At 39.8% G+C, this 18,838-nt stretch overlaps 2 protein-coding genes and 1 non-coding gene across 3 annotated transcripts; 2 read left to right on the forward strand and 1 right to left on the reverse strand.

Annotated features, from left to right (window-relative positions):
* Nucleotides 1–409: 409 nt before the first annotated feature.
* LOC134751296 (gastrula zinc finger protein XlCGF57.1-like) lies at nucleotides 410–8,640 on the reverse strand. The gene is made up of 5 exons (XM_063686681.1): nucleotides 8,314–8,640; nucleotides 7,109–7,247; nucleotides 5,842–5,913; nucleotides 4,598–4,663; nucleotides 410–2,278 (listed from the first exon to the last, which is right to left on the reverse strand). Exons 1-5 carry the CDS (start codon nucleotides 8,440–8,442, stop codon nucleotides 789–791), a joined length of 1,896 nt encoding a protein of 631 aa, XP_063542751.1. The 5' UTR covers nucleotides 8,443–8,640; the 3' UTR covers nucleotides 410–788.
* Nucleotides 3,616–3,688, forward strand: Trnan-auu (transfer RNA asparagine (anticodon AUU)). The gene has a single exon. It is a non-coding gene; the product is annotated as a tRNA-Asn (tRNA).
* A 7,044-nt stretch (nucleotides 8,641–15,684) lies between the features above and the next one.
* LOC134751089 (gastrula zinc finger protein XlCGF26.1-like) lies at nucleotides 15,685–18,411 on the forward strand. Its single transcript, XM_063686434.1, has 2 exons — nucleotides 15,685–15,872; nucleotides 18,030–18,411. Exons 1-2 carry the CDS (start codon nucleotides 15,722–15,724, stop codon nucleotides 18,407–18,409), a joined length of 531 nt encoding a protein of 176 aa, XP_063542504.1. The 5' UTR covers nucleotides 15,685–15,721; the 3' UTR covers nucleotides 18,410–18,411.
* Nucleotides 18,412–18,838: the final 427 nt, after the last annotated feature.

Here is an 18,838-nt window from a genome sequence, read left to right on the forward strand (position 1 = left end):
ACACATCGTGCACGCGCGTGCAAGGGACCCGCGACACACGCCCCTCGCCCGTCCCGCGCGCCACACGCCGGCGACACCGGGAACACATCGTGCAAGGGACCCGCGACACGCGCCCCTCGCCCGTCCCGCGCGCCACACGCCGGCGACACCGGGAACACATCGTGCACGCGCGTGCAAGGGACCCGCGACACACGCCCCTCGCCCGTCCCGCGCGCCACACGCCGGCGACACCGGGAACACATCGTGCAAGGGACCCGCGACACACGCCCCTCGCCCGTCCCGCGCGCCACACGCCGGCGACACCGGGAACACATCGTGCACGCGCGTGCAAGGGACCCGCGACACACGCCCCTCGCCCGTCCCGCGCGCCACACGCCGGCGACACCGGGAACACATCGTGCAAGGGACCCGCGACACACGCCCCTCGCCCGTCCCGCGCGCCACACGCCGGCGACACCGGGAACACATCGTGCACGCGCGTGCAAGGGACCCGCGACACATACACCACACACCCCACACATGCGCCACCGGCAACTAGCGGATCACATTTCTCACCACATACGGAACTACACTTAAGGTTTTTAAACGAAATATTTTATTGTCAGGTGGATTTTTAATGCGTTTTTATTTCGACTACTTGCAGTGGGTACGTGCATAGGGCTTCTCGTGGGTATTCTCTTGAGTCCTAAGTATGTTTTCTCCCTATAGTCGCAAATACTACATTTGTACCGCTTCTCTCTATATAAAATGTATGTTTGACGTTACTTTAAGTGCCACATGCCACATTATTATGGCTTCGCCGGAGTATGCATCGTCTGGTGTCTTTTTAATTGTAGTTCCCAACTGCATTTGTAATCACAGTGGGTACACTGAAAAATCTTCTCGCCAGTATGTCGCCTTTCATGTTTTCGAAAGGAAGAATTATCTCTGCACTTGTAGTCACAATTACTACATTCGAAAGGCTTTTCTCCAGTGTGTATCCTCAGGTGCGTCTGTAATTTTGACTTCTGTGCGCTTTTATAATCGCAGTAGCTACAATGAAATGGCTTCGCCCCAGTATGTATCATCAGGTGTCGTTGTAAGTCTGACTTCCGACTGCATTTGTAATCACAGTGGCTACACTGAAATGGCTTCACCCCAGTATGTATCATCAGGTGTTGTTGTAAGTATGCTTTCTGTCTGCATTTGTAACCACAGTGGCTACACTGAAAATTCTTATCGCCAGTATGTCGGCCTTCATGACTTCGTAAGCCTGAAATATCACAGCACTTGTAGTCACAATTACTACATTCTAAAGGCTTTTCTCCAGTGTGTCTCCTCAGGTGCGTCTGTAATGCTGATTTCTGTGCGCTTTTGTAATCGCAGTGGCTACAATGAAATGGCTTCACCCCAGTATGTCTCATCAGGTGTAGTTGTAAGTTTGATTTTCTACTGCATTTGTAATCACAGTGGCTGCACTGAAATGGCTTCACCCCAGTATGTATCATCAGGTGTCGTTGTAAGTGTGACTTCAGACTGCATTTGTAATTGCAGTGGCTACACTGAAAAGGCTTCACCCCAGTATGTATAATCAGGTGTTGTTGTAAGCGTGACTTGTAACTGCATTTGTAATCACAGTGGCTACACTGAAAAGGCTTCTCGCCAGTGTGGGCCTTGTTGTGTCTTCGTATCATAGAACTAGCACTGCACTTGTAATCGTAATGACTATATTTGTAAGGTTTTTTTCTAGTAATATTTATCTGGTGCTTGCGGTTGTGCGTCTTCTGATGACGTAGCAGTTCTGATTCATCATTGCATTTGAAATCACAGTCGCTACACTTAATAGGATTTCCAGCAATGTGTATTGTTTGGTGTTTATGTAAATCACTTTTACACGAACTTGTGTAACTACAGTGACTACAATTAAAATTATTCTCCGAAGAGTGACTCTTTAAATGAGTTTCCAACCTTTTCTTGGAACTTGTTGTATACTCACATTCAGCACACATGAAATTTGTAACACCATGTTCGCTTTTCTCGTGTTCTATCAAAAGCAATTCAGTTTGAAACGTAGAACTACAAAAATCACAAGCAAATAGTTTTTGTCCGGTCAATGAATGGGTGTTTTGAATGTGTTCTCGTAAATTAGACTTGTTCATGAAATGCTTGCCACAATGTTCGCAGCTATATGGTTTGCCTCCACTGTGAACAGTCGCGTCGCCGCGGAGGCGCTCGAGCACCACGGTACACGCCATCGCGAGCTGTTCCCGGGCGCGGGCGGCGCTGCCGTCCGAACACACTGGAACACAAATTAACAAAACAATTTAAACAGATTATAAGCGATAGATGACCTTTAAAAAAAAAAAAAAAAGAGCTATCAACTCGAAATATAAAATAGCTAATGATTATATGAAAAAAGTGTCAACGGCACGAGATCTAGGAATCCTATTCGACGATAAACTAGACTTCCAATTGCACATAGAGCGTATCATTTCAAAAGCGTATCAAATGCTAGGTTTCGTTCTGAGAACTGCAAAGGTTTTTTTAAAAATCTTCATGTTATCTTCTGCTGTATAAATCACTGGTTAGACAACACTTAGAATATGGATCAGTAATTTGGAATCCACTGTATAAGAAATATGCAAATGCTATAGAAATGGTTCAAAAAAAGTTCTTACGGGCATTACATAGACGATTGACAGGAAAACGTGTTCCGTACGTTGATCTGTTGCGCTATTATAAATTGCAGTCATTAGATACTAGACGCAAATGCTGTGACGCAATTACTCTCTTTAATATCTGCAAAGGTCATTTTAACATTATAGACCTGCTGGAGCTCATACGGTTCAGAGTCCCAGCTCGATGCGGCTCGCGCTCTAATGCTTTGTTCTCGTTTTCCACCGCCTCTAGTAACGCCGGTTTGCGAGCCCCCTTACGTCGTATTTGTAACACTTACAATAAAGAATTTACTTCCATCGATATATTCAATGTCGCTAAGCCAAAATATCGTAATCAAATACTCAATATTCTCAACGGCCAACATAGTGTTCGTCAGTAATGTGTCGTCATCATTGCTATAGTATCGCTACTGTCCTTGTACCTACTTAATGTTACATATATTGATTAGATTGGTTGTCAGTATTTCCAAGTTTTGGTATTTTTGTTTTCTTTTCTCTTTCATTTTAGTTATAGTACCTAATTACAGTACACATACGCATGGTCTGGAACACTTGGTAAACTTGTATGTAAACATTCCTGTTAGTTAAGTCCGTTTATTTTAAGTATGTTTTAGTGAGAGCGTTTAAGGAAGTAAGTGTCATCTCAATCATATATGTACCTAACAATGTAACCTATTATCCTGTCGCATACCTCTGTTGTTTCTCCAATAATTTTTTTAAATTAATTTTTAACAAGCAGAAACGTCTGCGATCGATGCTATTAAGCTTAGTTAACTTTATAAGCTTAGTTAACTGCTTGTTAAAAAAAAAATTAGAATGGGTAGCACATCGTAACTGGTGAATTTCCAATATGACTTGGAACTCCGGTGGCCGTTTAAGAAGTGTTACGCTCTTACGGTAGATGTCGCTAGGGTCCCCTAGACCCATATAGTGGGAAGATTTGTTGACTATGGATGAGGTCTTGGTGGCTCAGTTGGCAGAGCGCTGGAGTATTGATCCAGAGGCCGTGAGTTCAAGTCTCACCCAAGGCAGTAATTTTTCCACTTTTAAATTTATTCTAAGCTTAATAGCATCGATCGCAGACGTTTCTGCTTGTTAAAAATTAATTTAGAATGGGTAGCACATTAATATTGAAATTGCGCGCGAAAAGCTGAATCGACGCCAGGAGCAAAACAATTGTTTTTAGGGTTCCGTACCCAAAGGGTAAAAACGGGACCCTATTACTAAGACTCCGCTGTCCATCTGTCACCAGGCTGTATCTCATGAACCGTGATAGCTAGACAGTTGAAATTTTCACAGATGATGTATTTCTGTTGCCGCTATAACAAAAAATACTAAAAACAGAATAATATAAATATTTAAATGGGGCTCCCATACAACAAACGTGATTTTTTTGCCGTTTTTTTCCGTAATGGTACGGAACCCTTCGTGCGCGAGTCCGACTCGCACTTGGCCGGTTTTTTTAATGCATCCGAACTTAGACAAAGCTGCTGTTTGACCATCCGAATGTAAACTTAAAGAGAAATAAATAATGATTTATGGAATTGGCCGACTTGTCGGCCGACTAATCGGCCATACGAGCGCCGATTAGTCGGCTAGTCGGCCATATCAATAGTCGGTACATCACTACATAGTACATACAATTGTGTGGGATTGTCATAAAAATATTTATTTTTTAATAACAGAACTACAACAAACACAACCATCATCATCATTCGCTTGCTCTTATCCCATTCGCTTGGGGTCGGCGCAGCATGTCTTTTTCTTTCTGTTCTCTGTTCTGTTTCGGTCTGAATAAGATAGGGAACCCCTGTTATAACCGCTTCATAGACGCGACCGCTACAGGCGCATATACGGCCGTAATAAACAGTTTCTGAACAAACTGAAATTCGATTTCCACTTGATCTAATTACTAGCTAGTACATGAAGCAGGTACTCACTCGGCAGCGGGTCCCCCTCGTCGCTCGCCTCGTCTCCGGCCGCCATGTTTAACCAGAGCATGTCATCTAGAGCAACCAACACTATATTAGACCCCACGTTCCACGCAGTAACCGGGACTGAGGGAAATTTCTTTTTTGCAATGGTTACGTCAAAAGATTTTTTAGTATGCATGTTATCTTGGCACTCCGTTGGCAATAGGCTAGATGACAAATTTTTATTAATGGTATCAATCGATCAGGTTTATTTTTAGGATCAAATGTCTATATGGGACCCATTGCATTAAAGCAATACAAAAGTCAGAAATGATAGTCAAAGCCAGACAGTCGTACTTAACTCGCGAAACGCTTCTAACAAAACGATAAGTGAACGTGACGTCAAGTTCACCGAGAGCCAATTTTGAATGTATGGACAAAATAAGAAAATTGCGTTTTTGTCGGTGAAAAATTGCGTTTATGTATATAGTTGCTGTACAATATTTTTTTGGATAAAATGTTCCTTACATCGAATGGTACCCTTACTTTTTTACTTTTTGAAAGTTGAAAAATTACTTAGTTTGAAACTTTCAAGTCCTGTATTTTTGTATTATTTCCATATATTATTTTAATATCTACATTATTGTGATAAATTGCTCATTTGCTATTTATGTTACTAGATTTTGTTATAAAATTCGACATGTGTCATCATCCCTATTCTTACAGAAATGATATATTAAACACTAGCGACCCGACCCGGCTTCGCACGGGTTAACAAATTATACACCTAAACCTTCCTCAAGAATCACTGTATTGACAGGTGAAAACCGCATAAATATACGTCCAGTAATTTTTGAGTTTATCGCGAACATACAAACAGACACGGGGCGGGGGACTTTGTTTTATAAAGTGTGGTGATTTTACAAAAGGTTCCATGTTATACTAATAAGTAATATCCATAAATTACAAGTAACTTCACTGGGTGACCAGTCCAATGACAATATTCACATTATTTATGCAGATGTTTTAAATGTATATTTAGCCCGCTGCTCACACAATCACACATCATCACATTTTCTACACCAGTTGTTAAAACGAAGTACCAAGAGTACCCGATACTGTATTATTACTCATTATTATCACTGCCACAGGTATTGTATACCTACTAGGAGATCTTTACCATTGTAAAATAACCTGTATGTTTTAACAGATATAAACATTTTTCATTTTTATTGTCACATTTTTCATTTCATTTTCATTGCAGCACTCACCTGACACAGGCTCACTGGTCCCATCTTCCTCCTGTATTTCAGGATTCTCTGGCTCAACTGCAGATTCTTCCTCTAGAGCAAACAAACACAACACAAATCACATATCTTCCTGTTAAATTTATGCTCGAACCGAGATTTTATAGAAATCCAGGCAATAACACTACATATATATGGCACATAGAGTAACTTATACTAGAGCGGTACTGTCATAGTAAATTTTGTAACCCCAGTAAATTCACTGCCATCTGTCAACACACTTTAAAACTAAAAATAAATATTTATAAAAATACGATAAAAATTAAATGTATTTAAATATGGATAAATGACTGTTTTATTTGCATTAATTATTTTTATATGATTTTGACCCATGTTCTTTCACTGGTATGCGTTAAAATTATAAATAACAAACGAAACAGTCAACGCCCTCTATACGAGTGTAGGCCAAAACTAGTGGCGCCATCTGATCGAGAATCAAATTTTCGTGATTTTTGAGGCACGTTTTTTCCTTAGACTGTATCCATCTATTACGAAGTTATATCAATCTTTGATGGCAGGATAAAGTGCAGGCAGCCCTTAGCAGGAGTGTGGATGGTGCCACCATCTATCATTGTGTGATTGTTATTTAATTAAAATTAGAAATGTTTATAGCTGTTGGTTTTCCATGTATGAAATAAAAAAAAAGGAAATTTTGAACAAGATATCCATAATAAACTTAATATTAGCATAGAATAAGTAAGTTATCATACAGAACGGCCACGTACTGCCCCACCCCCGATTTGAAATACCTCGCCCCGCGACAGCAGATAAACAACCTTTTGCCGACCGCTCAGCAACAGCAGTTTACAAACAACTTACTCACACAATGACGCATGCCGCGTGTACTGACGTGTCGTGCACACATGGAAACGCAAATGATTTTTGATGTATAGCGTGTCCGCCCTGTGATATTAGGTACATGACAAAAATTCAATATAATAAGGTAAAACAAAATAAATATTTATCAATAGTCATTCTCAATCGGCGCATCAATCAGGGACGCGACGATTTAATGGATTCAATTAACTTCTGTATAGAGCTCAAACAGAACTACTAATATTCGCTAGTTGTTTGATGTGTGCTGCATCCCTACCTTTGATGTTCTCTTCTTGCGTGCGCGCCTGCAGTGCGGAACTGCAGGCTGCTCGCTATGTGTGGACCCGGCTAATGAACTGCTGCATAGAACTTAAACAGAATGACTAAAATTCACTACTTTGATGTGTGCTGCTACCTTTGATGCTCTTTCCCTGTAGCCATGCCTGCAGCTCCGCCTGGCTGCGCTGCAGTTGCAGCTTAAAGCTGCTCGCGTCTCGCAGGCGGCACACACACATAGTGCAGATGCCACACGAGCCCGAGCCGCCAAGTGCCAGCTGCATGTTAAATAATCAATCACACACATTTGCTAGTATTAAATTAAAGATCATGGTATCCTAACACTATTTCTAACAATAACATCCATCTTTAACTGAACAAAATTTTAAGTTTATGTAAGTTTTGCTACACTGACAAGAATGTTGTACTTTTTTCTCCAAAAAAAATTCTACTCAACACTGAGAACTCGGTTTATGACTGTGGATACAGGCATTATCAGTTATTTAAACTGCCTGCCTGCATTACAAATAATAATAATAGTGTATCCCTTGCTTTTAGATTAAAGTGTCCCTTTGTAAGAGGCCCTTTACCTCTGCGCTATTGGCTTCAGCCCCACATATGCCTCCCAAAGGTCCGGGACCCCATGGTCCCGTGATATGGAAAAGACATACAAATAATAATAATAATAAATGGCTTTTGCTCCTCGAAAATTTTAGCATTAATAAAAATGAGATGAAAGCAGATGACAGATTGTTATGGCAAGCAATTGAATTGGTTGGACTAAAGCAAAGGGGGTGCCGACACTTAGAAAATTTTTCATTGGAGTGATGTTATTATGACACCTATTTTTTATTATGTTATCGTAGAGAATACGGTAAAATAAGCATGTTTTGTAGGAAAAACTTTTCTCTAAAATCAAAAATGGCCGAGATATTTGACCCGCAAGTTGAAACCACTACTTGACAAATTAAAATCAATCATTTGGAACAGTAAATTTAAGTAACCGACAAGATAGGTGCGACGACGAGCGAAGCGAGGAGGAGTGTGTTAGGTTGACCGCGATGATCGCGATCGCGACAGACATGTTATTGTACCTACTAAAACAGTTCTAAGTCTTTTTTTTTGCACCCCCTTTGCTTTAGGCCAACCGGCCATAATGTTTTCCATCCTCCAATCTGGAAGAATTCCAGCGATTTTGCCACCTGTTAAATAAATCAGTCAGCTCAGCTCAGAAGGTCTGAGCTTTATACCTTGTGACCTGATGTGATGATCCTTACTGAAATATTCTTTTTAAATTTGAAGTTTATGTACGTTTTGCTACACTGACAAGAATGTTGTACTTACATTTATGTCAAAGCACCCTTTGATCATGTCGGCATATATCTCCGTTATACCGAGATGTGTGTACGGCGTCGTCAGGTCCTTGTCCGGAGCACGCCGCAGGCAGCAGCGACAAGCATACATCACGTCCATCACTGCAAGTACTGCAACTGCTACGTTGTTTGTATGTACTCGCCAATCCTCACAAGTAGCGCTCCGTCTGACAAACTCCCACGCGAATGTGTTTATGAAACAAAAATTTAACTAACAGAAAGTTAAAGTTCTGTTCACTCTAACCGTCTAACGTGATGGATGTAGCTACGAATGAGTAGTATCAAAAGTACATATAACAAAATGAATCGTTCTTTGCTTTCGTAACATAACATCAGCCTAAACATAACACTTAACCTTAAAAATTTGACAGCATAAAGGCAGTCCAGACGGGAACAATTTTTCGACAATCTGATTAAATTGTCTGATCAAATCTGGTGGTGCCGACGCAAACACCGCCGATTACGATCGATGAAATTGAAGGTGCGGACTGCGGACGCAAGAATATCAATTTGTGACGTTACTCGTTAGTATTCGCGTTTAGTCATTTTTATTTTATTTAGAGCGCTCTCGCTCTCAGCGCTCAAATATTACCATAATTCTAAAATAGTTCATTAATTGGTGATTGACGCCAATGTCATTTCTGATAATATCGGTCGATTTGATCTTCCCGTCTGGACTGGCCTGTACTGAGCATTATAAAATTATTAATCGCACACACCATCGCACCGCACCGCGACCTAGGAGCAGTTCTAGGCAAGTTCTAGGAATAGGTAGTACTGGCATGGGCTTCCACACTATCGCACCGAACCGTCAAAACGGTGCGATCCTACCAGTGTTGCCAAGTGTCCCATATTTCCATGAAAAAAAAAAATGAAAAACATCGCGGTGCGGTGCGATGGTGTGTTATCATGAATCTAGTATAACATGGATCGGTCATGAGGAGTGGGGGGAAATGGCGTTTATGGCCGAACGGGATAGTCTTATGTATCTTTCAGTAGTAGTGACAGAGAGCAATATAATCGAGGTTGTGGCAGGCGCTATATGCCTACCGCTCGGCGTATCGTCGACGATACAACCGACAGAGGGCCGCCGAACGCCCGCCTAAGTGCTTGCACCGCACTGCACCGCACGTTTCCCGCGCTTACGCTTCGAAATGCCGAAACCACGTAATTATTGTGCAGTAGTCAAAAAACAAAGGAAAATTTGTCGTTTTTTTCATTGCCGAGAGACGAAGAAAGGTGAAAATACTAATTTTAAATCTATCTTTATGAATTTTGTCACCATTTTTTTTTTTTTAACACAAGTAGGTAAATCGTAAATTAAGGAGTTTTTTGAGTCAGGTATTATAAGTGTTGTTTTAAATACTTGATTGACTAATAAAAAATGTGGTTGAATTTCGTTTTATTACAATATGCATACAACAACAAACTACTAAGAAAATACTACAACCCTAGCGCATTCTTACGATGACGCGTTGGCACGTGACTCGCACGGCGGGCAACACAGTCTCGACTCTTTGTGCGCCATAGACCTAGCATTACATAGATGCGGCTTACCGCGTGCGCCCGTAAGGGATAGACATAGATGACGTCATAAACGTGGGGATACCATATTGGTAAAAATTACCCCAATATTTGATATCACGTTGGGGCGATTACCCTGGGGGCAAAGTTTGACGGTATTAAAATTGTTGAATAAAATGTCAATGGGCCGTTCTTTTTAATAATTCGCGCAGGTAGTAGTGTTTAGTAAATAAAACGTAAAATAAAATGTATTATGAATTTTAATTTTATGAAATCACATCACAATCACATTATTCACACCAATTAATGTACACCACATTTAATCTTCACAACATTTTTTTATTTTATTTTTTGGAATTAGAAATACGAAAAAACTTCGAGGTCAAAATTACCCATAAAATATACTTGACAATCTTGATAAAATATACATAACAATCATGTTAGGGATACCAGATGAAAATATATATATATATTTTCATCTGGTATCCCTAACATGATTGTTATGCAGCTAAATTAAGAAGAAGATTAAAAACGGCTGACTTCAGACTCGTCTGATAAGTTGACATGAGGTCACACCATACATATATATACTATTATACTCTTTGGTCTTTGGTCACACCGTCAGTCGTTAAAGTCGTTATTATCGTTACGCTATTGAATTAGTGATTTTAGGAAAGATAATTGCACGTTATATTTGGTTTAAATCAAATAGTTGTATCAGCGCGAGCTGACTACGATACGTACTTTATATTTTTAGCCAAGTGAATTAATAAACTTCCGCTTTCGTTGATCGAGGCTAGCGGGTACTTACTTTCATTATTTATGTTTAGCTACTTTCACATAAGTACTCTGTGCTGTAGCTATACTTTTTCATGTGATCGCGTCTAACTCTAACGAACTTGTGTGTAATTCTCGGAATATCTCTCTTACTTCCACAGTATAATACTTAAACTAGGGATTTCCAATATTTTTCAGTCCGCGGCGCACTTGCAAGTTTAAAGTTTAATCTCGGCGCCCTAACCTAGCTAGGCCATTCGAAATCGGTAACATGGTGAGGAGGATTGCCACACGGCGCCCCTCTTTATTGTCTGCAGCGCCCCCAGGGCGCCGCGGCGCAGTTTCGGGACCCCTGACTTAGTCCCATTTGACCTTACATATAGCCACGTGGTATTTTCGTAATTTCTTTTATTTTAGTCTCCTAGTATACTTTGTGTCAGCATTGTCACCTATTTAGTACCTATAGGATTACTAGCTTTTGCCCGCGACTTTGTCTGCATGGAGTTAGTAATTTGGGTAGCTTATTTATTATTCAATCTGCTTTTTATCGATTTCCCATACATCCTTCCACCCTGCTTTTCACCCCCTTAAAGCATGATTTCTGGGATAAAAACTACCCTATGTCCTACCCCGGAACTCAAACTATCTCTATACCAAATTTCAACTAAATCGGTTCAGTGGTTTAAACATGAAGAGGTAACAGACAGGCAGACAGACACACTTTCGCATTTATAATATTAGTATGGATTTATTTCTTAATGACTAGTAAATAATGTGACATGGTGGCTATGTGGGCCATTGTGAACCTAGTGTGACTTGTATATTTTTTGTTATGTTTTAAATGATATTTATCAAAAGATTACTCTTTGTTGGTGTTGATGAAACCTTTATTTAAAGACTTTGTACATGACCAGATATACAGATATACAGATCTTTATTGGTAAAATAAAATACATACCCCACTACAGATCTTATTCTACTATATTTTAAAGATTAATTTTATTTTTCTTCTATTCCTTTTCTTGGTGACGCTAACACTTGCGTCATACACATTTTATTTTGCTAGATATGAAAAACCACAACATTCCTTCTATGGTAGTGTGAGGCTCCACATATCATGTGCTACTTGCATTGCAGGTTCTCACTGTTACCAGCTTGTGAGCGCACAACGACATGCCTCTAGAGACAGCATGTGTTCAGGCAGAGGCGGTGTGTGTGAAGACAGAGCCCAAAGATGTGTGTGTGAAGGAGGAGCGTGAGTGTGAGGACAGTGCCTGGCAAGGAGTGAGCGCAGCAGCCGCAGAGGCTGGACTGTATATTGATCATGAGGTCAAGGACGAGCTCGTGCTGGGCCCCGAGGAGTATTTCCGCCCACAAGTGTTTCAAGGTCTGTTTATGAGAAAATCTGCTCTTGAATATCAAACCCTATTAACTTGCTTACATTACACTGTAGCTACTTTGCATCAAGAAATTTTATACATTGGATTACTATGTAATATAGGACATAATCATTGTCAAACATTCTTGGCTGTGACATTACTTGTTTTTTTAATGTCAAATGATGAAATTATTAACACAAACAAAACATACAAATTATTCAGGCCATTTAAATTGTTGCAACTTGGTACTACAGAACGGCTTACATTTTTCAATGTATATTCTCTCCTATTTCAATAGGGATATTGACGTGAATCGCGAATAAACATCATGTTATGTTTTTAACATAGCAGGGAATATTAATTAGAATGCTGAAAATGATATTTTGTAAATGCAGATATGCATAACAAATTAGTTAATAGTACATTATGATACAAGTGTGCTAAGTTGGTCATCACACACGAGGCGATATGTGCAATAAGAAAGCCGATGTGTGTAATGACCAATGCACACGCGTTTCATACGACGTTTTTCAACACACTTGCGAGAAAAAAAAGAAACTTTCATATTAATCAAATTTTAATAGTTAAAACAGTATTGTGTGTTTCATCTGTCATACTCGTATTGCCGGCCGGACCTCGCTCGCCCCGGCCGCGGGCGGCGCGGCGGGCGGGCCGGTCGGGCGCGCCCGTGCCCGCCAGTCCGACCAATTAAAGAAGGCTCCCTTTCCATGCATATTATTAGCAATCGGTTAGCTTCTTAACTCAGTCGGATAATATAATGAAAAAGCACGAGTGGAAAAATACACTGAAAGAGCACGCGTGTTTAATATCTAGGATTATGAGCCAAAAATTGGTGGAATAAAAACGTCGTTTTGAGCAAGTTTGTTGAAAAAATATTTAAAATAATGCCCAGTATCACGTGACTACAAACGCCAATCGAAGCGCCTTACGTCACGGTGTCAGATGTCCCACAGACAAGTTGTGAAACCTCACCGTAATCCATACGTATGTCACCAACAAAGAGTTTGGATGTTCAAAAACTGTATGTATTTTTTATTTCACTATTAGACATTTATTACGTATAAAAAATATTGTTATACAATATTAAGTATAATATTTTTTTGTTTAATTTATTTAGAACACAAACAGTCATAGTTACATATGTTGTACACAATGTACAAAAATTGAGAAGCGATACAAACAGACCTGGAGGTTCATAAAAACAATATTTTCTTAAATTGTAGCCGTAAGTGTTTTTGTATGAAATCAGTTATTGTGATTAATTTTTGCAATGTATTTATCATCGCTGAACGTAATGTATAGTGCCGAATTAACAATATCATTAAAGTTCAAGGCAAAATTCGTAACTGTAAGTGTAATAATATTGTCTTCGGTTACCGCGATGGTCCCGGGATCGAATCCCGGTAAGGGCATTTATTTGTGTCATGAACACAAATATTAGTTCCTGAGTCATGGGTGTTTTCTATGTATATATGTATTTATCTATATAAGTATGTATATCGTCGCCTAGCAGCCATAGTACAAGCTTTGTTTAGTTTGGGGCTAGGTTGATCTGTGTAAGATGTCCCCTAATATTTATTTATTTATATATATGAGAAGTATATCTACTGTGATTACAAGTGAAGCCAGAAAATTCCCTTTCGCAACGACCTTATGACACATACTGAGCATAAGCCATTTTCATGTAGCGATTGCGACTGCAGGTGCAGGCTGAACCAGCATATACTTCAGTTTGGCCATAATTAATATTTTCCCTTATTATTATCGTCGACGGCGCGTCTTTCATTCCCCGGAGCAGTTTGTTTGCGTTTGCATCGATACACGCGCGCGTCGACTACGCGTGTAGTCTTGACTGCCGGGGCTTCCCCCGGGTGAAGGAGGGCTGCGGACGTGGGCGCTACACTATCTATGTGTATTTCAGTCAGATGCGGCACAGTCTTAAGTCTTTTAAAATGGAACTTTTCGACACGGAGAACTTCACAACTGAAACCTAAAACCGGCCGGTTTTATGGAACTCGTCGTTGCCGGATTTTTTACACAGTGTTAAAAAAAAAGGGAAGAAATATGTAATACATTTTGTGAGACTTTTGAGGACGAAACAAATAAAAAGAACCCATCGTGCTACTATTGAGGAGTCTCTGCTCAAACAGGCAATTGGCCAGTGCGCCTGTATCAATACAAACGTGCGTTGTAAGCGCGTTAGCGACGCGTCTGTATAGCTACAAACGCGCGTTACTGGCTCGTCTGCATCTCTACAAACGCGCCTTGCTGGCTCGTCTGCATCGCTACAAACCCGCGTTGCAAGCGCGTCTGCATCGATGTAGTTGTAGGTGTGCAAAGGTCTACAAAGCTGCGTCTGACTTGCGTGCGAATCGCGTGTGTATCGATACAAACGCGCGTCGAGGGCGCGTTAAAAAGTCGCGGTGAGCAAGGGCATTAAGGCGAAGATTACCAAGCATATTAGAGAAAATAAATATTTGACGACATAAATTGACCTAGCTCCAAACTAAGCAAAGCTTTTACTATGGATACTAAACAAAACAATGTTATACATAGTACATACTTGGTATGCTTTAGCGTCGATCACTGCATTCCTCTATTTAACTTAAACATGTCAACATTAAGTTCATGTTTTAATCAGCCAGCATTTTATATAATAGTGACATATCATATCTTCTACATATAAATATAGTAGAAGCTGTATAACAATCTTCTAGATGGCCAGTTATTTTGTATTGTTACCCGATAGCGTGAAGGAGGATAATGTGTTTATCACTTTTCTACGAGTATACTTATAGAGACCATATGTGTGGGTCGATTTTGTTTTAGTAGGGTAAGTAAGCGCCTTGAGTATAAGAACAGTGTAAGAACAGTATAAAATGTGAAAATAAAATGAATTACTTCAAGATAACAAGAGTACAAAAAAAAATCCTTTGGCGTAACAAATTGATCTCAGTCCCTACTAAGCTATTACTGTGCGGAACATGGGGTTTGATATAATGTTGGTTGCCCTAGATGACATGCTCCGGTTAAACGTGTCAACCGGAGACGGGGCGAGCAACGAGGATGTTCCACTGTCAGGTGAGTACCTGCTTCATGTACTAGCTATAGTAATTGGGTCAAGTTGAAATCGAACTTCAGTTTTTTCTGATATTGTTTATTAAGGCTCCGCCTGTAGCGGTCGCGTATGTGCAAGAGTTATAACAGGGGTTCCCAATCTTATTCAGCTAGGCAATTCCCAATAGATAGGTAATATGGTGAGGAGGATTGCCTCACGGAGCCCTGTTATTGTCTGCAGCGCCCCCAGGGCGCCTAGTACTTTGTGTCAGCATTGTCACCAATTTAGTACCTATAGGATTACTAGCCCGCGACTTCGTCTGCATGGAGTTAGTAATTTGGGTGGCTTATTTTTTATTCAATCTGCTTTTTATCGATTTCCCATACAAACTTCCACCCCACTTTTCACCCCCTTAATGGATGATTTCTGGGATAAAAACTTCCGTATGACCTACCCCGGAACTCAAACTATCTCTATACCAAATTTTAACTAAATCGGTTCAGCGGTTTAAACGTGAAGAGGTAACAGACAGACACACTTTCACATTTATAGTATTAGTATGGATTTTGTTTCTTAATGTTCAGGCAGAGGCGGTGTGTCTGAAGACAGAGCCCGGAGATATGTGTGTGAAGGAGAAGCGGGAGTGTGAGGATAGTGCCTGGCAAGGAGTGAGCGCAGCAGCCGCAGAGGCTGGACTGTATATTGATCATGAGGTCAAGGACGAGCTCGTGCTGGGCCCCGAGGAGTGGCTCCGCCCACAAGTGTTTCAAGGTCTGTTTATGAGAAAATCTGCTCTTGAATATCAAACCCTATTAGCTTGCTTACCTTACACTGTAGCTACTTTGCATCAAGAAATTTTATACATTGGATTACTATGTAATATATTTATTTTATTTATTTTTTTAAACTTTATTGCACATAAAATTATAAGTACAAATGGCGGACTTAATGCCATAAGGCATTCTCTACTAGTCAACCACTGGGCTAAAAAGAGATGGTTGTTAGGTGCAGGATTAATACTCGAAAAATTAAAACGATAATCGCTACCTACTATTTACAAAATATAATAATATAATATAGGACATAATCATTGTCAAACATCCTTGGCTGTGACATTGCTTGTTTTTTCAATGTCAAATGATGAAATTATTAACACAAACAAAACAAACAAATTATTTAGGCCATTAAAATATGTAGTTTTATTGTGATTTTCCTTCACAAATGTATTAAAACCGTCGTTCATAGTACATGCGAAAGTGTTATTATTTAGTTATTTACTCATTCCTTATCTTTTAATCGCCTATGGCACATAAAAACATCTTGGGACTATTAATTAAATACATACCACAGGTTTTGATCTACGCTATGACTTACAGTTTGACAGCAGTTTGTTTATTTATCACATCGTGACGTCATCAATATCACGTGACAGCTTGGAGCGTTTAGGCGCGAAATTATCCATTATTCATATAATAGCAATTTGATAGGTTGTTTTATAATTATATAAGTCGTGCATGTCAATTTGTTTTATATAAGAAAATAATAATAATAATAATAAATTCATACTAATTCAGTATATTATGTCATGTTCGCTAAATATTGATCCTCAAAAAATTCATATTTTAATCAATTAAAACACTAAACTAATTAAACTTGATTAAAAAGAATGTGTTACACTATCTGTTAACTCTGCCATTTCATGTGATGTTGAATAAAAGTGTTCTGTCTATGTCTTATTTAAACTTAATGAATAAAACGGGCGAGACGCCTCCCGAGTGCGCCGCGCTACGCGCTAGCGCCGACACGACGGGGGAGAAGGGGGAGAAGTGCACACTAGTCACTAATCCCTTCTGATAGAGTACACGCGGCGGCATGTCGGCGTGCGCTGCGCGGAGTAAACCTTCCTCGGTTATCTGCGCTGCGCTCCACCGATTTGCGCAGCCCTTAATAGCGACAAATCACTCTTGTCCAGTACAAGGTTCTGACCTTCTGACTAATGTCCTCACTGTGAAATGATGCGAAAGGATCTATTAATCGCTGACCTAATTCCCCCACAAACTTCTTAACCTCCGCACCCCAAGGTCCTGCAGTCTCCACCGCGACTGATATGAAATCGTACAGTCGAACCGGCGGCACTGACGGTGTAACTTATTGTCAGATGGGTCGGGGCAAAGGTAAGGTAAGAGGCACCGACCCTCCTGTCAAGGAACCGTGTAAGACAATATGGCCTTTTGACATGTGAACGGCATATACCCGGAAGCCGGAGGCTCCAGGACACAGGGAACGTTGGCTGAGACCAAAGCCCTGCGAACTACCTCATTTATCGCGTGCTGACGCGAAAAACGTCCAGCTCAATTAGTTTGGAAATTAATTGTGTTCCAAATGTTATAATGGTTATATACTATGTCATAATAATAATCTACTTAACAAAAAAAAAAAATAGAAGCAAAACATTATCATAAATAAAATTTGACGAAGGTTGGTTGTCAAAATAAAATCATTGGCGAAAAGTTGATTGACAAATTAAATTCGTACAATAAATTTAATGTTCGGGAAAAAGGCAAAACACCAGTATTTTAATTTCGTTTTTTTTTAGTCTTGAATTTTGAAATTTTTTCACCAAGTGAATACATAGTTTATTTTCGTTAGAGTGTATTATTTATCGTTTTATTTATTTTTAAGTTACCTATTCTGCTTTTTTTTTTGTTAAATGCCTGCACCTATTACTGTTTCTGTTTAGCCTGATGGTTGACTGGTAGAGAATGCCTTTAGGCATTAAGTCCGCCATTTGTATTTTATTTGTTATATTGTGCAATAAAGTTTAAAATAAAAAAATAAATGTAAGAAAATAAACTTTTTTTTTAATTGATCGATTGAGCTGTGCTTGAATATTCGCCAAGACACATAAATTGTTATTTTGTGTTTCAGTGCGTTCGGACAGCAGCGCCGCCCGCGCCAGGGAACCGTGCGCGATGGTTTGTTCCGTGGTGCTCGTGCGCCTCCGCGACGACGCGACTGTTCACACAGGACACAAACCATATACCTGCGAACACTGTGGAAAACGTTTCAGAATCAAGTCTATCTTAAGGAAACATATTCAACTCACTCGCTTAGCAATCGGGCCAAAACAATTTCCTGATTTTTGTGATTCTACATTCGAATCTGAATCGCTTGCAATGGAACACGAGAAAAGAGGACATGGTGTAACAAATTGTATGAGTGCTAAACGTGAGTATACAACAAATTGTAAGGAAAGTTTACAGACTCATTTAAAGAGACACTCGTTTAAAATTGATTTACAGAAATAAATGATTCACACTGGAGAAAAGGCTCACTAATGTAGTTATTGCGACTACAAGGTGCAGTGCTAGTTCTATGTTACAAATACTCGATATGAAACATAATGCTAAATATGACGACCGGTAACCCTGCCTGTGAAGCCGATGGTCCCGGGTTCGAGTCTCGGTAAGGGCATTTATTTGTGTGATGAACACAAATATTTGTTCCCGAGTCATGGACGTTTTCTATGTATATATGTATTTATCTATATAAGTATGTATATTGTCGCCATAGTACAAGCTTTGTTTAGTTTGGGGCTAGGTTGATCTGTGTAAGATGTCCCCTAATATTTATTTATTTATATATAAGAAGTATATCTACTGATTACATATGAAGCCAGAAAATTCCCTTTCGCAACCACCTAATGACACATACTGGGCAGAAGCCATTTTCATGTA

Source organism: Cydia strobilella, chromosome 21 (assembly GCF_947568885.1).
Source record: "Cydia strobilella chromosome 21, ilCydStro3.1, whole genome shotgun sequence".
NCBI classification, from domain to species: Eukaryota; Metazoa; Arthropoda; class Insecta; order Lepidoptera; family Tortricidae; genus Cydia; species Cydia strobilella.